Genomic DNA, 27,829 nt, shown 5'->3' on the forward strand with positions numbered 1-27,829 from the left:
GGAGACTGGAGAAAAGACTGAGGACATAAGTCGTATAATGTTTTTAACAATGTTGAGAGTTTTTATTTCCATTCATCTGGCCTTCAATGGTATGTTTGACGCTGTCATCAGTCATCAGTCTGGTACAGCGCAAGCAGCGTTGCAGGTGGCTGGAGCCTCGCCCACAGTTGTGGATCAGACCCAGGAGCACATAGTTTCACAACTCCTTACACCTTAGCAGAGTGACTGCAGCCTTCCAGGGAAATGTTTCCTGCTTTAGGCCACGGAAAACCAGCTGTGCCAAAGATCCCAGAGGAAGGGGGAGGTGGGGGGTGTTCACAGGCTGGAGGTATGGGGAGGTTTTTACTTCTAAAATACCAGCTGACCTAAACTGTGCCCTGAGGACAGGTTTAGAGTGAGCTAGGTAATTATGAGGCCCCTGGAGCTCCAATAAAAGAGCTGAGATGTGACGAGGGTTTAAGAAGTCAGGCTGGTTTTCCAAGTCTGGTGCAGCAACACAAAGTGTAAAGTTGGATTTGTTTTAACTGTATTGCCATGTTACACCACAGAAATGAGAAAACTGACTCCTCATTCCCTCTGAGTGTGGTTATATTTCACTTGTGGGGTCAGAGTGCAGCAGCCACTGGGAGCAGGTAGGAGCCGTGGCTTGAGAGACACCTCAACCAGTATCCACTGGCTCTGTCAGAAGCTCAATTCATGGCATTGTGCTCACAGGCTGACCCCTCTAAAGACCAGGGCATCTTGATGTCCAAAGTGTAACACGTGCTTGCCTGCCTGATTGCTGCTCTCAGGTCAGTAAAATTCCCCTCAAGCACTCAGTGGCACAAGCTGGTTTTCCTTGGCAATGAAATAGACTGATGGCTCAATCAGGTTGGGACCTCTTTGCAGTTAGGAATAATAAACTACAACGTCTTGTCATTTTATTGCATGTGTCTTTGTCAGTTTAAAAAAATCTTTTTTTCATAATATATTCAATAAATATACAGGAACCATGAACTTATGAGAGTTTGTAGAATAGTTAGAACATAATTTGGGAAAGAAGCCACTAATCTAAATATATTTTTAAAAAGGGATCTTTTCAGGCTGATCTTTTGTTCAGATTACAGGAATTTAAGTCCAACAAGGTCAAATAAGGGACTTTGGATTTATAATACATGATGGGTTGGGCTCCAATGGGTTGACTCCAGGTAGAGTACCATGCAGAGTGGATGTAGATGTACCAGACTGCATCCCCTTAGCAAGCATTGTGCACCCTGCAAATTATGCTGGAAAGCAGCAGACATCGTACCTATTTGGCAAAGGAAACATTCATCAAGCAATGGTAAAAAAAAATAAAAAAATCCAACAACAAAGTGAAACCAATGTGGTGACACTGTAAAGTGACATTTCTCTCTGAGCTGGGAAAGTTCTATACAGAAGGGTGACGTGAACAAGGTGGGATATATCTAATAATTGTGATGCAAAGTCAGAATTTGGGAAATACTTTTCCTTGCTTTCTGGTGGAAAGTTAGATGAGAAGCTTGATATCACTCTTGTATTCATAAAATAAAAGACTAAAGCCAACAGCTACTTTGCTTGACTTAGCATAAAGACTGGAAACAAAGCTAAACAGCCTCGCTCTAACCTATGGAGACAAACTTCAACTACCCTTGCCTCCACAGCTCAAATATTAATGCTTTAATTTGTTTAATCACTGTCTGATTTACATTTGAGGTGCTGCTAGGTGGATTTTATGACCATTTTACAGAGCCAGCCAAGGTGATTCCCCTTGTTTGCAGTCTTTGTGCTAAGCTAAGCTAACTGCCAGTTGGCTATAGCTTAATATTTAATGGGAAAATATGAGAATGGCTTCTCATCCAACTCTTTCCCAGAACACAAAGAAGCATATTTTTCCCTTTAAACCTGACATTTTTTACTGTAATCCTAATAGTACATTTAACTTCAGTGGAGACTGTCTGCATAATTACAACTTTGATCAGAAATTAAAATCGATTTTTTGTTGATTTTGGCAGCTGTGATTTTTGACTTTGTTGCACTTCAGTACGGGACACTGTAACCACTTGACTGGTATTATTACATTTAAATATGACTACTCCAACCTTGGACCAGTTTTTACAAACATTAGTAAACACCCTATAGCATAAAAAACAGGCCGTTTTTAAACACTCATCAAAGAGGAGCTGAGTTCCTGTAAGCATAACAAAATGACAAAATGGTGGCTGGTTTTCATGACAAATTTGAGGCATTATGGTGACCGCTGAAGTGGATTCCTTCTTGAGCATGTAACACTATTAAACATGATCGGGCCAACTTATTTTACTCTCCAGTCGAGGTCCTGTCTCGTTCTCAGACTGAGTCTGTGTCTGATCTCCCACAGGCAGAGGTTCTGGAAAATGTTCATTCCACATAAGGATTTACACATTTAAACAACATTATTAAAAAAAAAAAAGAAGAAAAGTCTGTTCAATAAAATACTTCTGACCATCAGTGCTTCTCTCATGTACATGTACAAGAAGTACAGTTTGTAACTGTAAAATGGAAAACAAACAGAAAGGCGCAGTGGCAGCCATGTGCCACTGTCACTTTTGCTCTCCGAGCTGAAACTGTTAACAGGCTGCGGAGCAGAACGCAGCCTGACATCAGTCTGTCAGTGATTCATTAACTGATCGTTCCATTGTCAGGTAGAGTTTATCCTGGGAGAGTCTCTGTACAGTGTGTACAACCGCCCTCTTTCCTCAGCAGGCCGTTAAGAGGTGCAAATGACATCTGTAGTGGTTAATGATGGAGCATGGTTGAAGAACATGAAACAGGAGTGACATCCACTGAAAAGGCTTATTTTATTGGCAGTGGTCCCTTTCAGCTTCCACTCTTCAAATTTTCAGTAGAGTTGTGGATTAGACCACCAGCCAACAGCTTTTAAGGATAACTTGTCTATCCCCCCCGGGGCAAAATCCTAACCCAAAACCTTCCCCCTGTGCATTTATCTGGCAGTCCATCCATCCATCTTCATCACCACTCGCAGTGGGAGCTGCTGCTCTCTTTAAATACTTCCACTCCTTCAATCCACTCTACTTTTGGCTCTTTGCTGGGCTACTCAGCCCAGTGCTAGATGAACTTGAAGCACTTGGTCTTATCGTGGGGTAAACGAGTCTTAAACAGCACAGAGTCCACACGAAACTGCGTGTACAGCAGCGGCATGTAGCCGTACACTTTGACAAAGAAGTTGATGCACTTGTGGCGCTCGTGGAAATGCGAGTCGTCGTGTGAAAGGGCCTGAGGGCAGCCGGGACAGCGGAAAGTCCAACGAGAAGTTACCTAAGATAGATAAAGACTGTCAGCCTGTGGATTTATGACATTTACTCTGAAAAATATTTTAGGACATTTGTTGATGTGGTCCTCGGTTGAAAGAAATTTTCAGGAATTGACCATTTGCTAAACCTCTCCCTTGAACAGCAATTGTCCAAACGAGGCACAGCGGGCCTGTCACACTTTGGCTTTCTCCACATGTTGAAGGAGGTGTGCATGAGGCTGCAGTGAGAGCGATGCTTTGAATAAACAGCTTGGAGCATGGTTTCTTTTTCTAGCCTTTCCACGACCAAAAACACAAGAGCAGTAATATAAGAAATGGATTAAACAATGGGTCTGCTTTAATGTAAGCTGCAAATGTTAGCATTTCCAGCTAACTACCTGTAGTAATAACCAGTCTTTACCTCCAAAGCCAAGCAGCATGTCATCAACCAACCACATCATGACTTACATATCCAGTGTCACTGTGTGCAAGCTGATCCTGGATGCTATTAGAGTTTAGACAATAACAATAACTAGGTCCAGTTGCGTTCGATTGAAATTTCCTTGAGATAACAATGACCCGGATGAATGAGAATATTCACAGGCCTATTAGAGTTTAGGCTATCGTTAGCATCTCTGTCCAGCTCTTTAGTGGATTTGGAGACTCCAGCAACCCCAGCAAGTGTTACCTAGGATAATGCTACATTCTCCAAACACATGTAATGTTAAAGTTAAGTTTGTGGCTAAGTTACTGAACAGTTTTATGTTAAAATGAAACAAAGACTAATCTTCCATTTTTCCCTGTCATTCCTAAAATGCTAAAACTAACAAGCTCTACACTGCAAGACTAAAACAATGTTTCTTTATTTCCATGGGTTCTACATGGATCACTTGGTGAGGATCCTAACTTTTTGCCTGAAACGTGTAGCTTCAGCCTCACTCGTAACATGTAGCTTTACCCTCAGTCGCTTAGCATGATGTCATGTCATGTCATCCATCAAGTGGATATTTAAAACCCCCCATATAAAAGATTATCCTTTTAAAACAAGTCAGTTAGAAATATTAAAAATCAGCCAGAAATTGTTAAAAAAAAAAAAATCAATTCATGGAGCTACCTTTAGCCTAATTAGCTTGCTAAAGTCACTGCTTCAGCTGATAAACTTACATGGTTGCTGGCTAGAAATGAGAAGCTGCTTTTGTCTACCACCGTCTGATATCAAAGACCCATTATTAAAAAAAATAATAACTGAGACTTTCAAGTTGCTGTTCTGCCACACACAAGGGTATGAGGCTGAGGAAAAACATTCCTAAAACAGAGTTTAGTTTGAATGTTGTCAATTCAGCACCAGTGATGCATAAAAATTCAAAGCAAAAGCTATTTATTTTCTGCTTTATTTGTCTTATTTGGACTAAAAGAAAAATGTAGTCTCTCACCATTTAGGACTCCACATTCAAACTTGCCCCAAATTCATTATTCACAAGCCTTATTCCTAGCAGCAAGACACTGTCGTGCAACACACTCCATCAAAGCCGGCCTTAATTCCCCCCTGAAACACCCCTGAATATTAACACCCCTTTAAATCAAAAAGAACTTAAACTGAGGGCTGCAATGACATTTCTGTTCCAACAGCTTCCCTGCCTTGATTGCTATAATTATTTGTCTGGCCATAAATATGGTCTCTGGTAATAAATGTCCTTCCAATAAAAATCCAGGAGGAAAATCAGGCATAACGCACCAATTCGATCTTGTGTTTTTGATTTACTATTTGTGTGGAATATTGGATGTGTCAGTTTGAGTAATGGTGAGGCTAAGTGGGCAAAAAATATAAATACACCAGGCCTGAGGGAGATACAAAGCTCGCAGATGCTGAGCTGAGCACAGCCGGACAGCGAGCTCCGTCACTGACCTTGATGGGTGGTTTGCGGGTGATGTGAGACACCAGGAAGTTCATGGCGATGTCCTCGCAGTTTATGTACTCGTCCACCATGTCCCTGATTGCCTGGGGCATCACATAGGAGTACAGGTAGGCGTAGTACTACAAAAAGACAAAGACACAGGAAGTGTGTATGATATGGATATGACACAGCAAAAAGATACATTTGTTGGATATGGTAGTTTCTTTTTTGAAAGTAGGAGGTGCAAGATCTTACCTTGTGGAAGAAAGCAGCTCCTGTCAGGACCATGGAGAGCTCACAGGAGTAGTTGGAGTTGTAGAGCCACGACTGATGGTTGATGTCCCACGCATGATACCTCCCAGGGAAGCCCACAATGCGATCTCTGGCCTCACGCCACACTCTGCGAGACACCGCAGAACACATAAAGTCAGCAGGACTCCTCATTTTCGATTAATTAATTAACAGTGTCTGGGCCAATCTGATAAATGTTTTATGGATGGATGTTTTATTTTGTTACTTTTTATAGTCATTAATTTGGATTCCAAGTGTCTTGTCTGTGCATATGCCCCTCTTTTGCATCCATCTGTTTCAACTTGTCATCTTTATAAGAAACGTGGCAACTTTTTTCCTCTTGGGAGCAATTAAGTAACCATTCTGTTGTCTTCTATTATTATATGACAGTTTTATCATCCATCACTATTTAAAACCAGCCAAGTCCCTGCAAGAAAGTCTTAGAGAACAAAAAAAAACTTGTTTCAATTTATCAGATGAGATTCTTGGAATTTCTAACACAGACACAGAGGATGCTGGAAATCTCAAATTAGCTCATGTGAGACCACTTTAGAGCAGTCAGGTGCTACGTAATTTCTCTTTTTGGCAGGGTGGAGGTGAGGAAACATTCCTGGGTAATTCTGGGGGGAGTCTTGAGATAATTCATGACAAATGACCCCCTAGACACACACACACACACACACACACACACACAGTCACTGAGCCAATTTTTTGCCTGTCTGGACAAGCAGCTACAGCACCAAGTTATAGACAAGTCTATTTTACTGCATTTTTATGTTCACCTTTTTTCACAGCTCTTCTCCTGAGAGGATCCTCCTCAAATAATCTGTGGATTTCTTTTTTATTATTTAAACTATCTAGCCAATGCAGTGCCTATAAAAAGTGAATAATTGTGCAAATAAGTATTTTATATGTTGTAATTAATTTAGTAGAGACCACTTTTCACTTTGACATTAACAGATTATTTTTTGTTGATAAATGTTTTTAAAACAATTAAAACCAATTCAATTCAGTGTTTTAAGACAAAAAAAAGAAAACTTAAAAGGTGGCTGAATACTTTTATAGGCAAAGTAACTGCAACCACCATCACTGACCTGAACCCGAACATGATCTCATCATGGCGAAGATGAGCATCGTCATCAATGGACAGGATGGCCTCGGTTTCCACTGCATCCCAGGGAAGGAAGCGGTTGTTCAGGCTGTTTTTCTCTGTGCGGACAACCTGCAGGCATAGCACCAGACACAACTTGGCAAGAGCATTTACAGAAGGCACTTTTTAGAGAAGGAGCACTTCTGTAGGGCTACTCATACAGTACAGTGCGGTTGAGAACATTTTGAATAGTGTTGCGCACTGAGCATTTTGCATTTCTATCTGACCTGTATAAAAAGTCAATCTCCTCCTAAAACTGCATGAATGTTTAACAGTGCCAGGACTGCAATTGACTGATACGACTAAAACTAAAAGTCAGCCATATCAAGCTGTATTTCATACTTGCTTTAGGTGCTATCTAAAGTTCACGTTACTAGAGTAGGGCTGCAATAATCGATTAATTTATTATTATTTTGTTAGTCAATCTACAAAAACACAGAAACGTATTCTACACAATTTCCAGAGTCCAAGGTAGCATCTTCCTATGTTTTTCTTTGCCCCACCAACAAAACTCAAAGATATTCAGTTTACAAAGAAAACACAAAAGCACAAAATCCTCAAATGTGAGAGGCTGGAACCTGAAAATGTTTGGCAACAAAGACTCTACCAGCACTGACAAATACAGAGCCCAATTCTTTAGTTACTCTCTCACCGCTTAAACAGAGTCTCTGTCACAAACTCATGGTGTGAATATGAGCTGGATGAATATTTTATTTTTCAGGCTTAATTTAAAAGCACAAATTTTATTATTCATGGACGTCAGACTTGTTCACATGCTTCTAGTAAAGCTGCTCGTAATTTGTATGGACTCCTGCAGAGTTTCAAAGAGACACTGATCCAGCAGCTCATTGTAAGATACTTAAGGAAACTTTGCACCATCTCTGACACATATTACAGGTTAGCCTTTTTTTGCATTTCAGGGAGACAGGAGGGGATAGAGATGTATTCCTTAGTGAAGAAACCAACACCATCCAAATGACTTAATGTGTATTAGACATCTGTTGAATGAAATCATTCTTCTGCAGGAACACTCACCACAATGGGCAGACCGATGTCAGGCCACAACAGGTCATCTGAAGGAGGCTTGGGTGAATTCCACACCACTACTACCTTGTTGAGGTAAGGCAGTCCATTCAACCTCTCCAGAGAGTTCATCAGCACCTCCTCCCTTTCATACGTCAGCATGACCACGGTGAACTGTTCCCGGGGCACGTTCCCTCCTAAAGCTGCCTGAAACTCCTTCCCTGAGCCTCCTGTACCTCCACCAATAGGCCTGAATCCAGTACCGGAGCCGAGGAATTTGGCTTCAGAGGGAAGCACGGGGTCTAGAGGAGTGTGAGGAAACAGATGGAAAGGCCCTGGGGCGCGGTTCCACGCTCTATAGGTGTCTGCGGCTGTGTATGTGAAGTTGCGGAGAAAGCGCGGAGAGGCGTAGGGGGGCTCTGTCTCGACAGGACCCAAATCCAGGTCACCATTGTCAGCCAGGTTGGCATCAGTTCCTGCCAGCTTCCCAGCTTTGTGAGGAATCTCGTGGGCGGGCTCCTCTTTGATGGGTGCAGCAGGAACCTGGATGCTTGTTCTGATGCTGGCTAGGATGGTACTGAGAACATTCTCTGATGTGGAGAAGTAGGTCTCCCACAGGAAGCGGCCCTGTCGCCTCATAGCTAGCATATCGTTGTCTGACAGGCTGCGCAGCAGGAAGTGTAGCTCTGTGACACGAGGCTTGGGGACTATGATGACAGCTTCACTCCAGCGGATAAACTGATGATAAGGTAGTCTGGTGTGGTCCCCCAACAGGACTGGGATTGCCCCTACCTCCAGGGCCTCAAAGAGCCTCATACCACAGCCAGCTGAGGCCACCAGCTGGCCATCTCCTGGAGCGATCACCAGGGCAAAAGTAGATGCCTTAAGCACCTCCAGCCTCTCCTCCCTCTCTCCACAAAGAGCCCATTCAGTTGGACAAACTTGGTCGTGGGTTCTTGCAGGTGAACTCCACCAGCACCTGATCCAAGTGGCTGTCCTGCACTGCCTTTAAGGTGCCAATAATGCGATCATCGTAGTCGGCTGGTGGGTCTCCTTCCATTTCCTCCTCGAAAGACTGAGGGGGCGTCTCCTGTAAGCTGCTCCTCAGTGACTCCACCCTCTCCCCCTGGAAGGTGAAGAGGTATTTCCTCTTTACGGGAACTTGAGGGGGCACTTCCAAAAAGTTTGGTTCTGAGAGAGCATGAACCAGCGGGGACACAACCAAGTCAAAGCCCTCACGGTATTGCTGCTCAAAAAAGGTGGACTGAGCGACAGCTGCTCGTCCTGTGCTCACATTATACAGGAAGTTCTGTGTCATGGACTTTCTAGAGAGATGCACCAGTACATGGTTGTGTCCATCAGATCTCCAGTAAGGAAGAGCTTTTAGTTGCTTCTCCAGCTCTGAAGGAGATTGCAGTGGGGAGGAGGAGGACTCCTGTAGCTCCCCTACTAGCACCAAATACAGACAGGCAATGCTGGGGTTGTCAGTTACATAAATGTTGCTTTTGACTGACGCGGCAAAAGCTTGCTTCACCAGAGGGTCAAGATAGTCCCCCCAAGGATAAGAGCCTGTGTCATACACATACACAGGAAACCCAGATGTAAGAGGGCAGCGGCCATAGTCGAAGCAAGACCGCAGGCGGCAGGAACGCGCAGACTTGGGTGGCGGCAGCCCTGGGTCTTCTTTGTCTGGCAGCAACCTTACAGGCAGCGACAGCTTGGGCTGATTCTGGGCCATTAGTTCTTTATAGGAATGTTCTGTCTGGCTGATAACATTCTTCAGCTGCAGCAGATCCTGCTTGGCGCTGTCAATGCTGCGCTTGCAGGCCTCGATACGCAAGTTGAGCCGGGCGATCTCCCCGTTGAGCTCCTGCCTCTTGGCCTCCAGCTGCAGCAGCTCCTCGCTGACCGACTCCCGGATGCGGCAAAGATCCTGCACATGTTTGGCTTCGCACAGTTCGCCGCCAGGCCGCGGCCCAAAGATGTGCTTATCCGGACCTCCAGCTTCATCAATGGTAGTGAGGTAGTAGTGGGCGATGAGTGGGAAGAAGACCAGGATAAAGAAGAGCATGAAACTTAGCCACGTGAGACGCACACGACGCAACACCCATGGCTGGCCTCCAGCACCCACCCCACCACCGTTACGCTGCATTGTTGACTCCCTCAGTCTGCTCCTTGCCCCACCAAGGTACCGTTGCTATGGGGATCAGCAGCAGCCATGGTTGACCTTGTCAGCAAGGCAGTGGGATGGATACTAAATCATCAAAGCTGGGATGTAGCTCTGTCCTTCTGTAAAGGTCATCTGAGGCTGTTTACCTACTCTTAAGGGTCCTGTGCGTATTGGCTAGGGATTCAGCCTCACCTGCACTCTAATAAGTCTTCTGATATATTACAGCCCACACAACCTAAAGCCATTTCTCGTACGAGGTTTAGCTATTCTTCCAAATCTATGACAGAAAACAGTCCCGCAAACTGGGGAGGGATGCCCCTCGATGAATGATGCAGAGAGGGCATGGTCGCTCACAGGTGAGTGAGATATCTGGGCGGGCCAGTTGTGCTCATTTTCTGACTCCTTATCAGAAGATTCTCTAAAGATGGAGCCTCTCACTCGGAACCTGAGAGAAAAACAGAAAAAAGAACCAATGAGTGACAAGGATTATCTGCAGCAAGATTAAATAGATGACTGTTTAACTATAAAATTAAAGTAGAGTCTTCATTTTATGTAAATTTTGTAAAATATCTAATCCTCTTCATGCACCTCTATGACTGAGTGAGATTAAAGCGAGATTTTGTTTCAGTGAAATTAAAATATTGTTTAATGAAGCTGATCTGCATTTAGTAAAGCAAATTCATTCTCCATAGACTAGATTTTGGTCAGATCTTTCTTTTGCATTCCAGTTTGCAAAAGATATGCGTGACCAGTTTGTCATCACAGAGAAGCGAGAGGTGAAAGGCTGCAGGGCCCTAAGGTAAACTACACTTTAAAGTGTATCTGTAATATTTATAGCTTGACTTTCCATAATCAGCCACTGTAAGAGAGAGACTGTGCAGCTCGTCCTGTTTTCACTGCATTCTGTGCATGACACCAAGAGAAAAAAAATGATCAGTGTGCTGCTGACTACCAGGGGACATCTCTTTCTTTCAATTTCCGCTCTTTCAAAATGGCAAAGAAAGAGTACAAAACAGGGGAGAGCCATCACGGGTGAACTACACACAGTAGGCGAGCCAACACCAACAGCACCTCCAGCAAATCTCATTAAAGGCCTCCTCCTGCATCCCCGACCTCATCACTGACTCAAATTACTGAGTATCCCTGATAACACTCCATCTCAGAGAATTATCTTCACTAGTCCAGAAGAGAAAAAGACTCAAAGGAAACACAAAGTAGATCAGCTGCACCCTCTGATGCAGACATTTTACTCTTGCCTAGTTTTATTCAGTTTGCAGGATGTTCCTGAGGCCACTGGAGATAAGCTTTCAGACTATAATGGCTTTTGTCTCATCCTCTGATCAATGTAAGAATAACCTCAAAGTCATCTTATTCCATCAGCTCACTGCCACCTTATGAACTAGTTAGAGAATACTAAGAATGTAGGAAAAATTCAAGACCTCGGGAGCTGCTTTTGCAGTTTGCAGATGTTTTGAAAAGATAGCTCCGGGCTAAAATCCACAACAACACTGCAAGTCACACTAACTCTCACTAGACATCTCTGAAAGATTCCCACATCATGAGTGTGATCTAAATTTCAGCACAGATTGTTTCTTTCCATGAGCAGCAGGCAGTCTGCTTTGTGGGCTCACATTACATCACACCACAGCACAAGCCCTGAGGATGTCAACCGATAGGCCGAGTGCCAAACAGCCTTTATCAAATGCATTACTGAACCCACAACACTGAGTGAGCCTTGATAAAGCAGTGCAGTTCAGAGTGACATAGTCACAGAAACCAGAGGCGAAAAGGAATGCAGGTGGTGTTTACCAATTGCCGACGTAACAGCTCCTGTTGATAAGGATATTACACCCTGGGCTACTGCTAAATTCAAACTAAAATTTTCATCACAGCCTGGTTAGATCACAGCGTTAACACACACCATCTTAAAAACAAATACAGCAAAAAAGCCATCTTTCATTCTGTCTGCGTCAAGTAATGATTTCTCCCTGTTGCGTCCATGTGACGAGATTCCTGACTGTCCTGAAATGCAGTTTCTTGCAATACAACTGGTGCTTGTGTGTGTGTGCCTGTCAAGGAGAGGAATGAGGAAAGGTGCTGGCCAAACACACATCAGGCACGTGATCTCATTTCACCTAAAATGACTGATATCCTGCTGCTACTCGTCTCCTTGTGGTGTTTCTTTATGACTCGCCCCATATTTTAAACACACCAACTATTTTTTTTTAAAATTATGCCTTAATCTATTTTCTTGATTAATCCATTAATCATTTGGTCGAAAATCATTATGATGATGATTTTGCCCAAAATCCAAACATTTTCCATTTACAATGATATAAGACAGGGGATTAAGAATGTGTTTTTTTGCAAATGTTTAGATTTTTTCCTTTTAATAAATTACTAACAACTGATACAACATCAAACTGCTGAATCAAATGATCAATTTAACTATTTCAACCCTAATTTCAGCCCTTGTGTAGAGAGGATGAGAAAATTTGATCTGAAGGTCACAGAGTCAGTGCCACACGCCTTCTGTTTCTCATCTTCAATCATAATATGCCATGTCAAATAGAGTTGTATTACTGAGCAGCACTAAGCATGAGACCACCTGGATACTTCTATGTTTGCAATACTACCAAAACATTGCCAAGCTACTGACCAGCAGCTGATTTTAATTTCCCAAATGCCAGCTTCAGTATCAATTACAGGCAAGAGCATCAAGCATGAGTTAGATAGACAGAGCACCTGAGGTTAACATTAGACAAGATGCTCTGGTGCTACACAGTAACTACAGCCAGTGGTTTCTGGTGTAGTTAGGAAGGAACATGTACAGTAAAAACTCCCAGGACTTACAACCCTTTGAATGCTGACCTCCATCCTGCTGCTCGGTGATGCGCCTGAGGTGCACAGTGACCAAGAGGAAACTATTCACACAACTATAGCAGTCTGATTAATTGCTGCATGACTGCCAGTGTCACAGGGGTAATGGCAGACAGATGTTGGCAAACGCTGATGCTAGGCCTAATCTGGAGCCAAAAACATGGTGGTTTAAAGCTCTGCCTGTGGTTGCTTCTGGGAAAGGCAGCGACACACACACACACACACACACACACACACACACACACCACACACACACACACACACACACAGAAACTAAATCTCAATCTCTTCAGTTGCAGCTTTCTAATCTGTGGAATGTCTTCTTTCCACTACAGGCAGCTTAATCTGTCTGCATGGAAAACACACAGGGAACTATTGATCGCTCTGGACTTACTTTGTGGAGGAATCAATGATAATGCCGTCATTACCTACCGCTGAGCAGCGAGGCGGTTTGCTGTTAAGCATCTAAGAGGGCTGCCGATGTAGTCATTTTCACTTTCAAGCTTTAGACATACAAGGCAGCACAGATGTAAGAGTGAACCATGAAAAAATATTTGCACTAATGGAGAAATACTGATGTGCTTGTCCTTGACTTCACCTTATACAACAGAGCCTGCAGTTACAATATTACATGAAGCCACTGGGTTATAATCACTGAGTAGCTGCAGGGAGTAAGTATCATATTCTAATTATTTAGAATTAGAATTTAATGTAGTATGCTGAAATACTTCTGTGAGATGACTGATCTCTGTATATTATAGCATAAATATTCCATTACTCACACTGGAAATCAATACAGATGTGATATACAATCCAGCCCCTTTGAAGAAGGTGAAATCGTGCAACACTTTCAAATGAAATGGCCTGCAGTCTTCTCAGGGGAGAGGAGAAACTGAAGCACAGCCCCGCGCTGATGACCCAGATAAAAACCTTTTGCTCCACATGGTGAGCACTGAGCAAGCAACGACTTAGTCAGCAAATTACTGGCCAAGCCTATGAATAACGCAGACTGCAATAGTCTCGCAGTGTGTTAATTTGATTCAGAGGTATAAAAGCTGACAGAGTTTTGGAAAACAGGCTGTAAATGTCAATCAAAAACAGAATCTTAGTTCAAGCAGAGTCAACAGAGTGTGAAAGAATTTGCAGTAAATGTTTGTGGGCACTCAGAGATGCATCATGCTGTGAGTAATACCACACAGGTCTGGGCAAAATATCTTCATCTGAAGTCAAAAGAATAACCACAGCAGGTGCTGAGCTCAGAGTCTGAATGGGGAAGTGAGGACACTGCTTCCAAGTTCCCAGACATTTGAGGGCAAGCGCTTGTATAAATGTTTGAACAGTCTCTCTGCACACTGGCCGTGCTTTCTGAGATGGTCCTGAAATTCCTCTATGAAGGAACAGGAAGCACAGGATGGAATCGACATCCAACTACAACAGGCTTCTTACTTGAACAACAATCCAGTTAACTCAAGAGTACCGTCACATGGTGGTGCTGGGGGGGCAGCATTAGCGGCTTGTGAATGAGTGAAAGTTTCTGAGGGGTAGCTGATCCTGCAACAGAGATGAGACTGAGGGTGTTTGGTATTTTTCCGTCAGTCTGTGAGGAGTCTGAGTTTTTGACAGATAGCGAGACGAACGGAGGGATTTGAGGGCCGACCGAAAGATCACACAGCTTGTATTTTTAATAAGGCCCCAGGAAGCAAGTCTCCAAGAGGTACAGCGACTGCAAGGACTGAAATATTAAGATGATGGATCTTTGATTTTACTTTTAATGTCTCAGGGGAAAAAAAGAGAAGCCAACTTCTTAAGATAAGAATGACAGTGATTTTCCACACTACTGCAAATGCTCTCTCCTCCACCGCTTTCTGTATGACTCACTGCTAAATCAATCTGGACATAAATAATAAAGAGATAAAAACTGTAATAAAGCAATCTGTAATTTGTCAGACAGCTGCCTTCATAATCAGTTAGTCTGGTTGAGGTTCTGGTACCCAGTGCAAATACAGAATCTTTAAATGGCTGCAAGACTAAGAGTCTGCAAGACATGCTAGCAGCTCTGTGAGGCTGCACAAAGGTACTTTGATGTAAATGCTAACGTCAGCATGCTAACATATATCCAAACCAAAATAGTCTGAGAGGGAACTATCCAAGGACGGAGGAAGGATTCTTTACAGTGTTTCACACATTAATACCTGACTGTTTTAGTGACTATTGTCATCATCAATTAACCTGCTGAATATTTCCTCAATTAATCAATCATTTAGTCTATATAATATCTGAAAATAGAGAAAAACATCCACCCCAGTGCCTCTGTGTAAACTGAAGCATGCTAGTGGTATAAAAGTAAATGTACACATACTAGCTACTGCAGCACAGGCCTTTGGAGGGGAATCTGCTGCACTTCAGAAAATCATCATGACTGCAGGGACTCCAGGTTACCCCGATGTACTTCTCCCCTTAAGAGGCTTTGGCTCATTGTGCTTGGAGGCTACCCTCCCCATAATTAATTGTGATTTCATGAAGGATATCGAGGTAGGGCATTCCCTGTGGAGGTGATGGAGAGAGCGGAAAAAAAGGAAAAGATGGAGGCAGCTGCAGGGGGAGGCACAGTCACAGGGCTGTGTGAGGGGGAGCAGCTGTTGTATCCATGGATCACAGCTCATCTGCAGACGGCTGACTGAACCATCTCAAGGACCTTTCCCACTGGTAAATCACAGAGGTGACTCCAGGGCTATGGAGTGACACTCAAAAATGGAACAGAAGTCAGAAATGTAAGACTCCTCTTGTTGAGTTCTTTATTGAGGAAAAACAACTGATGGCCTAATTTTTACATTTTTTTTTTATCTTTTAAATAATTTGTTCTTCTTATATCAAATACAAGAATTAGCTTTTTTTTTTAAAATTTATTTGAACACCAAGAAATTCAAGACGCCATCTGAGGTTCTGGAAAATTGTGACATTAACATTTTAACACCAAAATGAATGCGTCTACATCCACACTACTGGTTTCAGAAGCCTGGATGAGCTCTCATTCAAACCTGAATGGTGCAGCAGATAAACAACCTTATCTAAGTGTCTGATTACTGCCTGCAATGTGTGGAGGAGTTTTATTGAATCAAGTCATGCACTGGTTGGATTGAAAAAAAAAAAAGGGACAATGAACAATATAGTGATGAGCAACAAGCTTAAATGAAAGTGAAAATCAGACACCAGTAATGCAGGATATAAACTGAACTGTAGCTCTCGCCTTCCATTTCTGATCAGATGGAGAAGCCAAATCCAGCAGAGCGTTAAATCCAGCAGAGTCCAGGAGGAGAGAGAACCAAACTGGGTTCCACTGCTGAGGCAACTCAGTCAGTGCAGAAAAGATGGAGACATGGCTGCAATGATGCAAACTTATATAAAAGGATATCAATAACTAGGTTTCCCATGCTCCATAAGATTTTATTAATACCAGTGCCATTACTGATTCTGCTTATTGGTCCACTTCTTCATTGATTCCCTTGATGATTCCTGATCAATTTTCTGTGTGGGAAATGTAGTAGGCCTACACAGGTTTTCAGCATCAAGGCAGATGTTTTACAGTATTATCTGAGTCTGATCACAGTGTAGAATCAATATAGAAAAGGGCATGCATGTGGCTCAGGTGAGCAAAAGCTCCACCGCTGTTTAATTTGGAACCTGTGTGGCAGGGTATAAACCAGGATATTTACCTTTAGTAACAAACATGCTGCTCAGTTGGGAGGCAGTGGCAAGAGTGTCAAACACATGGCATTCCTGGAATTTAAGCCCATATTGCATGACGAGATGTTTCCGCATATTTCAGTGTTGTTGTGTTTCAGTCCTTACTTGAAATAACCATTTTACAGACATTTAAACTAGCATTGTCTTTCCCCCTGAAATGGAGGCACACTTTGTACCCTTTTTTGTGCAGTAAGTTTGGTGTAGATGCATGGGTTTCATGTCATTGTTCTGTATTGCGCAACTGTCAGAAAAACATGCTGGCATCGAAAAAAGGAACTGATAAGCTGTGAGGCAAATGTTTCTGATGTTCCAGACGATCTGGAACCGGTTCTTGATTCCTATCCCTAAATCTAAACAATATACAGACAAAAGACGAATTTATGTAGTTTTATATGGTCATATAATCCAACCCATAATGTAGTTTGGCAATGACATAGTTTGCCATACAGGCCTAATTAAAGAGGTTTACTATTTTAATAAAAAAGTCAAACTTTAAGCCCCACTCTCTCAAACTTTCCAGCGGGTGGTGCTTTCTGCCATTCCTTTTATTATCTAGTAACGCTGAGGAGATGACAATGAGGCCGTTATGATCATCAGGAGTATCGGTGTGGCCATGATCCGGCGCAGCAGCAATTAAGATCGCCCTCCATGTGGACCACCTCCTACTCAGTACGAAATATATGAGTGTGCTGACCTTTATCTCTCAGTGTGCACATTAAAAAGCGAGAGAGGAGCGAACGGAGGCGGACGGAAAACCCACCCTTCACAGTCCTGATATCTGAAGACAAACATCACACACACTGACTTGTCTGATGGTGTGTATTTATAACTTTGTTGAATACTGTTTTGCCCAGACAGAGAGAGATGTAGATAAACAGAAAGAGACAGAGAGAGAGATAACTGGGGAAAGAGCGGGAGAGAAAGAATGAGTTCATAATGACAGATGGGACTGGATGCCTTCCAATTGCCAAAGCTCCTGCAATATGACAAAGATTACACAGGAGAGCAATTCAAAAAAAAAGAAAGGTGCCCATGTCCTTGTAGAATTGCACATGTTTGTCTTTTAAGAGACAATCCAAGGTAAAACAAATATAATGTATGCACAGATTTCTCAGAGTATCTAAAAAACGCTCTGGCAGCTTGATTGTATCCGCCGACCAATCTGTGAACGTCTTTGGTGATGAGGCTGTGTTTGTAAAGGGCTGGGAGAGTGATAAACAAAATGCATCACACTGGCTTTGCGGCAAGTGCTAATCTGTCACTGAAGCCTCTGCTGTAAAACTGCTGTGGCACGAGTACTGTGCCCCGCAGGGGTGAGGCGAGGAGAGACTCTCACAGTGTTGGTGAGAATTGAGAGTGTGACAGCCAATTAAGGAGTCAGAGCAGGACGTACAGACACACAGGACTCCCCCTATTTTTCAACACACAAAAGCTCAGCTCGCACATTTTTCTAATGAGCTTCAACTTCCAGAAACCTCTAAAGGGATTCTTTGACATTTTTAATTTTTTACTTGGCTCTTCTTCACCAGAAACTTACACAGTAGGCAAAAATTTAATCATGCATCCTTCGGTTTCCCAAAAGTGGTTAGTTAGCATTGTTACTTCGCTCTTCCCAGAAACAAAAGACAGAGTTAGCTGAAAGTCTGCAGCTGGTTTTCCCTCTTTCCTTTAATTATGGTTCCACTGGTAGTGATGATGTTGGACTCAATCTTTCAGAAACAAAGTGCAGGCAAAACTTGTCTATTTTAATGTTGAAAAAAAAAAAAAAACTACAATTAAGTCTTTGCCCCAGAATTACAGTTTGCCGGTCCACAGAGGACTGACTGTGTTAAAGTAACAGACTGAATCTGCATTACAGAAATACAGATGCATGAGATGAGGCGCCTAGTGAGCAGAGGTCCAGGCGAGATGTGTAGCTAATTCTTGTTGATGTGGTGTGAAAAGAGGCATTTGACCAGTTTCTTGACTTTTCCACTGGCTTTTCTTCTTCCTGCATGGCCTTGTCATACATTCAACTTTGTAAACTTAATTTACTTCGGAACTGGCTTGCCTAAGACTTACAACATCTATGGGTTCACTCAGCCTGTGAAAAGCATTTCCTAAACTTTTGATTGTGTTTCCACCTCTCTGAGGACGACTGCTGTAGCACTAATGCTTGGACAGACTGCAGAGAGTACCTAAATACATGTCAGTAGTGACTATTGACTTGGTTTTCAATAGTTTTCTCTTTGTTCATCAGTGCAGAAAATGTCTGACAGGATTTGACAGAAGGGGAGGAACTGAAAAGAGAAAGTAGCATCTGCAGAGATTAAATGGTTTCAGTAATTTAATGCGTGGTCTCAAATGGTAAGCTCCTGTGATTTTTGTGAGGGCACATGTTGTTCTTGTGTGCGTCGCAGTTTGCAAATAAATTAGCTCGTCTAGCTTCTCTTGATTAGCCTGCAAAGTTGGTGCTTCGTGAATTAATCAGTGCTCTTGGAGCTGATTGTGTTGACTGATGAGAGAAGAGGCTATGTAGTCACAGATGATATCAAGGTTGTAAAATATTCAGCAATCTAACTTATTGGTTGGAGGGTGGGGTGGATAGGGCTCCAACCATTGAAGGGCACAGTGCAATGTCTTTGAGTTTGTCCCACCAAAGGTCCAAACTGATTGATTAATCTACTGATTATTTTTTTGATTTGTCTCTAAAATGTCAGAAATCAGTTCGCTATAATTCTCCTTCTCCTCTTCTGATTTTCACAGTGTGAAGAAAACTTCATTCACAGGTTTTTTAGACTGACTGTTAAAGCTGGTTGTGTAAAATCCTTATTTCCGTCATGAGCAGCAGCGAATGACAAATTTGTCAACAGCCCCAATAGTCTGGGAATCTCAGTCTAAATGTGGAATACTGCCAACACATTTTTGGGAAACTAAAGTTCAAACAAGCTTCTCATCCACATCCTGTAATACGGCAGGTCCCTGTCTCAAGTGACGCACTGATTTTATTGGCGGGCCCTGTCTTCAGGGGGAATTTCTGTCCCTGAATGCCTGCAACTGGCATTTGACCCATTCATTACCAAAAATCTAATTACAGACTGCCACATGGTACTCATTTAACCATTTGCGTCTGCATAATTACTTTAAGCGGAGATGAAAAGGGACAGAGAAGTCTGAGGCTGCAAACAGGCCTGTTATACACGGTCTACCCAGACAGAATCAAGTCAATCATCACCTAAAACAGAAACTAAAGGCAGCTTCGGGACGTATTTACCGGCATTGTGTGTGACTGCTCTGTAGCTCACATCACAGCAGTATGTTATTGGCTATATTTATTCATATATATACAGCCAATATTTACATTATATTTACACTGATCTCTCCATATCTCCTGTTGCTATGTTGTCTCACCTCTGTAACTCTTTGTAAATAACTAAATACAGTACCTGTACTTCATCATATCTGTGTTTCTGTGCGCAGAAATTTGGCAATGCCAATTTCCCTTAAAGATCAATAGTCTTTCCGTTCATCAGCAGCGAAACCTTGATCTTGAGCATGAGCACTGATTTCAGTTTAGCATTTAACGCTTCATATTTATACAATGATCTCAGGCCAAATAAGAAAGGTTGTCTGAGGTGTTCCAGCCTGGTGCATACCAAATAGGTAATAAGAAAATTCCTCTCATTAATAAAGAGCTTGGAACATTTCATGAGCCTAAATGTCATATTTTTGAAGGGCTGGGCCGACCTTAATCAGTCACTTGGGCTATAATCAAGCTTTCTCAGGAGCAAAGTGAATCTAGTTGTCAACAGCTACAAGAACTTCAACAGCTGAGTGTTGTAACAGTTTGTCCAAGACAGGAAGAAGAATGAGGTCAGAAAAAAAAAGAAGTCTTTTTGTATTCCAAAGTGGAAGCTGCTTTAGTGATTGAATAGATGTCAAGTTCACTGCAGCAGAGGCTCTCGTGCATCAAAAGAAACCTTTGTTTTCCTCCCAATGGAGTGCTACAGGGATCACATTTTTTTGCGGGCCAACCCGGACGTTAGCATCATCCTGGAATTTTGGGAAACCACTTTAAATGACAAACTGTATTTTTATATCATGGTATTAATACAATAAATGATCTGGAAAATCAATTAAGACCTCTGCTGATGGGTAAATAACAAGCTACAAGTGTCTGAAAAGTCAAAGAACTTCACATTGATTCAAAGAATCCCACGGCTCAGATATTACAGCACGACAAAAGCTCTGAAATATAAACTGTTAATGACATTATGTGTTGCTACACTGTACACTAGAAAATCTTATTGAATAAGGTTTGTGTGGGGAGGAAAGAAGAGCAATGTGAGGGATAGGGATAGTACCAGCCAGAGCTTAAACAACAATCCTGTAAAGATGAACACACCAGTACATGAAGTGGTTTAAAGCAGAGCTTCACCAATGTCATGGGCTATGAATGCATTTGGCCTCTGGGGGACAAATATAACAAACTTTATCCTGGGGATCCCCGTGTGGTGGGAAACAACTGTTTGCACACGAGAGAGATCAACAGTGGTGATGACACTGAAACCTTTGATGACAACAGCTGTTACTATTTTGGATTGCTAATGAATGAAGTGATGCAATATTAAACAAATGTTCTGAGTTGTCAGACGCAGTTGTAAGACTATTACACCTGTGCTTTTCCTGCTGCGACTACTAATGTCTCACTTAGTTTTTATAATTTTCATGTTGAACATTTTCTCAGTGTGGTATTACAAATCTACAAATGTCACAGGAAGTTGATTCCAAAAAAAATAAGTTACTGTGACCTTCCCCTCCATCTGCCCTCAAAAAGTTGCGAACAGACGTGCCCTGTGAACAGTCTGCAAATGGAAGTATGACTCCAAATATTTGCTTTGACGACTGAGTCTAATTGTGAGGTCTCTGCCAACTCCCTCTCCCAGCATCAACACCACTCCGTGCCAGCCCTGCAATATCAACATTTTTGGCTAAATCCAGAAATAGGACTAGTTTGTAAGCCACGATAATCACAGAAAAATTGAAAAATGTCTGGGTAACACTCTAAAGTGATTTAAGTCCACTGAGTACTGTCCCCATTCCCTAAATAAGACCAATTTAAACATATATCACTTTGATGCTGTTAGCATGAATATCTTATAAGTCCCTGGCATTGCCTGTGTAGATATGAAGCAGTTTACTTTGAATAGACTGAGAATGGCTTTGAGGTAAAATTATACTTTATAAACATGCAACTGACACCCTCAGACTGTAAATACAGTTACTCAGAATAGAATAGAAATTATGACTTGCACTGGGGACAGGAGAAGTCTATGCATTTAAAGCAAGATTAGCTAAACAGTACTGTCTCTAACATTTATGGCTGCAACTAAGGAGTATTTCAACTGCCTTACTAATCTATTAATTACTTTCTCAATTGATTGACTGATTGTTTAGTCTATGAAATGTTAGGAAATAGTGAAAAATGTCCATAACAAGTTTACAGAGTCCAAAGTGATGTATTCAAATGTCTTGAACAATTACAAACACAAAGATGTTGAGTTAATAAAAAATATAAAAAGCGGCTAATCCTCACACTGGAGAAGCTGCAACCTCATAATGTGTTCATAAATTACTTTTACAATTTATATCCATCAACTAATCATGTCAGCTCCTGTATCTTTACATAAAACTGTATTACTAAAATCCGTCATCCTTTACTCATGCACAGTGAAATCTGACTTTCTCCTGCAAATATTTCACAGAGGAAAACAGTTAGTGAGTAACACAGCAAAATTAACACACAAGCCCTGAAATCCTGCCCCTCCTAACAAATAAATCCTCTTGTTATCTTGCCATAGCAGTAGCAGCAGCCCTGCTTGCTGTGTCCTCCTGAGAGCTCTTCCTCTCTCCCTCCTGCACAGGCTGGCGTAGACCATAACAGATTGACTCAGCCCGACAACAGCTGCCAGAACCCCACAAGCCCCGTCCTCCAGACACTGATGGATTGTGGGAGGGGAGCCAGGGTGATTAGCCCCTGACATGGGAGAATTATTGCAGTGTACCACCCCAAAAGAAATTGCACCTGAGTGTCAGCACAGGACATTCACACTACATTAAGTTGTGTTGTTAATGTCCGTTCAGTCTCAGAAATGCACAAGGCTTGGACTCGGCATGTCAATAACAACAAGTGGCAGAATTGTGTGGGGGGATTGATCAAGCTACTACCAAGGGGGAAAAAAACAGGAGGATAAAAAAAATGATGGCCTCATTGTGACAGTGATTGCGTACTTTTCACAGGACAACATGTTCTGTGTGATCTGTTTAAAAAAAAGGGGGAGACTGACAATCAAACATTCGCTCTTGCCTCGCAACAAAGCATTTATTTTTAACTGCTTCACTCACATACAGTGCTTACCTCGAGCTCGACAGTGACATAAACTAACTAAGGTCCACTGGAGGATGGAAAATGGTGCTTCTATTTAAGGATATATTGCTGCTTGGAAAATGAATTAGCTGAGAAATCCTACTGCTTGACTAGCAGGCATGGCACGGAGAGCTGCTGTTTGCTTACTCTGCCAAAAGTAAAACTAGTCCTGCCATCTCTCTCTTTCCCCAGCATTTGCCTCCTCTCACACAGCTACGAGCTGTTACATCTGTTCTTGTCAGAAATTTTATTCATGCCATTTATCTCTCCCTTGCTTAGTGAAAAAAAAATCCTGCTGTTATTCAATAAACATACAGAACAAGCTGTCCTAGGTTAATGTAGCCTAACTTTTCCTGCCTTTTAAAGCAGCTGTTCATTAGAGTAGAAGAGTTCACTGCTCCTTACCAAGAACACTCAACTATTCAAGTAGAGCTAAACCTCTGCACTTCGTCAGAGGAGAGACAGTTTGACAGATTTCAAGTCGAGAAGTAGCGGCTGCATTTGGTGATTCATCCACACCCTCATTACGAGGACACGCCAATTAATGCCAGAGCCTCGACACAGCCAAATTCTCTCACTCCAGCCTGTGAAATTTTTATCAGATTAAAATCACAAATCAGGGCTGCCATAGAGAAGCATACTTCATCCCTGATATTAGTGCAGCGGTGATTTATCGATTTGCTGACTTAAAGCAAGTGAATTAGCAATTATTTGGTGATTGGTTAAATGTTAAAATTGTTTTCTAAGCCGGAAATAAAAAAATCAAAAAAATCAATGGCTTGTTATATCAATGGCCCAGGCTTGCAAACTGTGATTATTGTACATTTTTTTTAGGTAAATTACATTTTAACACCTTATTTCACTCTCTTCAAACTAACTAATTTCTGGCCACACACCTGTCTGAGTTGCGTGCACTGCAGCAATTGAGTGGGGAACAAGAGGCTGTCAGCTGCCTAGCTAAGGTGTACAATTAGTCTGCATGTGAGGCATTTATGGAACATCTGTAAATTGTCGCATCTACCAGCAGTCTTCATGTGAGGTGTTTAAGGGTCATCTGTAAATCATAGCTACAGAAAATAACCTGGGTTACACTCTCCCCCTCTAAACTGCATGAGTCTTTGCATGCACATTGGTAACATACTGCACCACTAACCGCTACAAGTAAATTCTCAACCTGGGGGAAACACTGCATGCACTATTTTTGTCTTTTTGTGTTATGATTTCTGACAAAGCAATGTCAAATCAGGTGTAAAAATGATAATACCTAAAAGCTTAATTATATGCAACTTGTCACTAACAACTTGGGAAACAGTTTCAAAACCTTTTGTTTTGTACAGTGGACAGAATATTTTTTCATCCACATGGTTGGAAAAGTCTTTGACTGGTTAATTGTCTCTCAGAGAATCCAACAGTTACCCCTTTGACCCAGATGTAAGCTTATACACGCGAGGCACAAACTGAGGTTAGTAAATTGTAAGACATTTGTTTACAATAGGGACTTATGAAATCACACATGACCAAATATGGGACTAAGTTATAATTTTGGTTTGGTCTGCAAGAAGATATGATTAGGGAAAAGTTAAATAGTGTGGTAAAATGAAATTCAAACAAGCACTTGTTTGCATGTAATCCTCAGTGCACAAATTGAGGTTTAATTTCCAAGCAAATGCATTTCAAAAAGCCACAAGTGCTTTCTGGCAGCTCTATGGAATTTCTTTTATTTTTTTATTTCCAATTATAACATTTGTGTCAGTTTGAAAATAGTCTGCCCTGATCGAACATTACTGATTACGCCACTAGAATGACCTCTAAATAATGAAAATTCTGAAAATTGCAGAATAAAGCAATATGATGAAATGCTGATTTGGCAATTACTCTGCACTGTGGCAGTTGTGGATTACTATGTGACCACAGGGGGAAAAAAATCATTCAAAGGAAGTGTGGCAATCACGCCCCTATGAGAAAAAAGATCAATATCCTTGTCCACAGTGGAATACATGCTGCCCTGTACAGTCCATATCAATGCATGTGGTGGTTAATTCTGACCATAACAGGGGGAAGGTTCAAATCATACAAACTGCTTTATTTTTTATATTAACTACACAGTGAAAAAGATAAAATCCCTATCATCATCTTAAGTTTTAGACAGACCTATACTACTATCTATTCTGACAGTGTGTTGGGTTGATCATAATTTAAAAAAACAGCCTCTTTTGTTTAGATCAGTTTACAAACACTGAAATAGCATAGTGCTGGTGTTTATATATCTCAGCACAGGAAATAAATAGGAGAGATGGAAGAATGCCTCCAAATAAACAAATAATCTGTAACCAGATGTGTGTGGAGATTCTCCAGGTCATGGTTATCCAGGAAGGGTCGAATCAGGGGCAGTCGGACTTGGGATTGCAGATACTTGGAGAGGTTTCACCACTCATCCAAGAGTCTTCCACAGAGAGGTGAAACGTCTTCAAGTAGACAATAGGTAACCAGCGTTAGCCTCCGCCTCCGCTGTGATATGTTCACTGATCCTGGAAGTGACTGGGTGAGAGACTACTGACCAACAAAAACTACAGTTTACACCTATGTATGAGTAACTCCTGCCCAGTCTTCGACATTTGACACAAATCTGTAACCTAATCATTCATGATGAATGTACCTGACAATATCACTAAAGGGAATATCAGTGAGTCAGTCATATAATCCAGACATCAATATGAAATCTTAACTCTAACTTTTGCTGTACATCAGATATTTTTGCATTTCACATAACTAACACCATGCAATCCCCCCTTTTTAAAAGTTTTCTCTGCATCATCAGATCCAGGACACTGCTCATGTACGTGCTCAGCAACTTAACTCTCCCACTAAAGTTTCAGACTTTGAGAGGCATAAAATACAACATGTAATCAAAACTGACTCATATTTTTGAGTCATTAACAATGATTTGTTGAGGGGTTTGACAAAGCCATCTTCCTGTCAAGTAAAAACGCACAAAGGCATGCTCTGATGATACATGCAACAAATAAACTGACCACACACAGCTCTGGGCCAACAACTCTGGTGGGGCTGCTATTAAATGATCAACTCTGGGCTCGGAAATCTGAGTGAAAACTGATTTACTGGTTACTGAAACATGTTTTAAGAGCGATGCTCCTGGCAGTAACCTCTGTGTTCCCACAAACATGCTGAGCCTTGTCTTAATAGTAGCCACTCGGGTATATTTCCCAAACTGCAAGGGGCTGGCACACTGCACTGAACTCAAATACAGTCTAGAGGAGGGAACTGCTCAACTCCTCTGTCTAATCAGTCATTGTCTGATTACCACAATACAGATTACATAACATCTGTACATCTGAGCCACCAGGTTAAAAGGTAGCTGAAACTAATACATTCTAATACAGCAGCCCTGCACTAAAAGTAGGTTGCAAGTAATTTGATTTTAGTTGAATAGTTTTAAAGAGGTGTTGATGCAATTTTCTGTTCATTTAAGAGGCAGTGGCTTGTGTTGTTGAACTGCATTGTGTTATACTACGAGGTGTTTTAGTCTACCCTCATTCAAATAAATGGGATGGCAACTGAGAATAATCAATTGATGTGTTTGATTAACAAAAAGACACCTCCCTTTTTAAACGATATTACATCAAATCAAAATCAAAACAAAAATATTTTCTCATACCAGCGATAACTCTTTGGTGAGTAGTTCATTCTGAGTTTTATGGCAAATGAGTTATTACAGTCACTTTGCTTGATGGTAACAATATAGTACATGACTGACAGAGCAAAATTTCAAATGTGTTATTAAGAGAGAGAGAACCCTAAAATAGCCCAAACATTTTTCCAACGCACCTTACAGAATATCCATTACCAAATCTATAGTTTTACAATTTTATTTGCCAGCAATAATATCAGTATTGCATGTGTTAATGCTTTGATTAGTGCACGATAGTCAGTACGTCGCAGAAACAATCGTCGGTGTATTAAAGCATGTTCACTCATTATGGTTTTCACAATCAGCAAATTATCACGCCAGAAAGTGTGCTTGCCTATGAACAGGTCGATGTTAAATTGACACTTTTTAAAATGGATTTGGCGTGACATTCTTCTCACTCTACTTGAGCGGCATGTTTTGGGGTTGTGGGGTTGACAATCGAACACAGGGGGCCCAAATATGAAAATGTGCATAGAACCGAAACATTTTTGCGGCCAGCCCTGGCAATCATGTACGGACTACATGACGGCAAAGCACCGGGTACACCGGCTGGGTTGACGTGTGCCTCAGCCTAGATCAAAGCAAAACACACTCACGACTTGCAGCGGCTACAAAAAACTGCTTTGAAGTCTTTATAGAAAAAACTACAAACCGTTTACATTTATTCCACCAAATAACAAATTTTGCACCACAATGAGACCAAGAGGACATACGGCTACTGTATTAAAGATGGGCAGGGGGGTTGCAGGGGAAACACACAAGGGGCCATATGTCTCATCTGGGCAATTAGCTAGCTTGCTAGCCAGCAGTGGTCACAACAAAATGCATTTGCTCTCACTACACTGGAAGACCAACATTAGCTTCAGTAGCTACTCACCCCAGCAGAGGAGTCCCGGGTGTCCTCAAAAACTGAGTCACGGCCGCTCGGCAGGTTTGTCAAACCGTGAAAACCTCGTTGAGTTGAATTTGTACGGCTACAATCTCCGGGCAAGCCTGCGGTGGTGCTGCGTTTTCAGCCCGCACCGCTCACAGCTCCATTAAAAGCTGCATTGTTGAAGCGACGGCCGGACAAACAGCACCGACAGCCCGCGGCACAGCATTGTGGGAAATTGAGTTTATTTAGTATGCCATGCAAACAAATGAAAAAAAGGAGAAAAAGGCTCCACCTGGCGAGCAGTATCGGTACTATATGTACGACACCATAACTTAAAATAAAAGTGCGTATGTGTCAAATGTATAAGTATTTATTACTCAGGAGAAAATTATCCTGGG

The 27,829-nt window shown here is 41.9% G+C and overlaps 1 protein-coding gene across 1 annotated transcript; it reads right to left on the minus strand.

Moving 5' to 3' along the window:
• Nucleotides 1-38: 38 nt before the first annotated feature.
• On the minus strand, nt 39-27,644 carry extl3 (exostosin-like glycosyltransferase 3). Its single transcript, XM_018661653.2, is given in 7 exon segments — nt 39-3,315; nt 5,196-5,324; nt 5,440-5,584; nt 6,570-6,697; nt 7,661-8,584; nt 8,586-10,263; nt 27,435-27,644. Coding segments are annotated over 6 exon segments (2,751 nt in total). The 5' UTR covers nt 9,801-10,263; nt 27,435-27,644; the 3' UTR covers nt 39-3,105.
• Between the last annotated feature and the right edge of the window lie 185 nt (nt 27,645-27,829).

The sequence above is a fragment of the Lates calcarifer genome, linkage group LG7_1, assembly GCF_001640805.2.
Source record: "Lates calcarifer isolate ASB-BC8 linkage group LG7_1, TLL_Latcal_v3, whole genome shotgun sequence".
NCBI lineage: Eukaryota > Metazoa > Chordata > Actinopteri > Centropomidae > Lates > Lates calcarifer.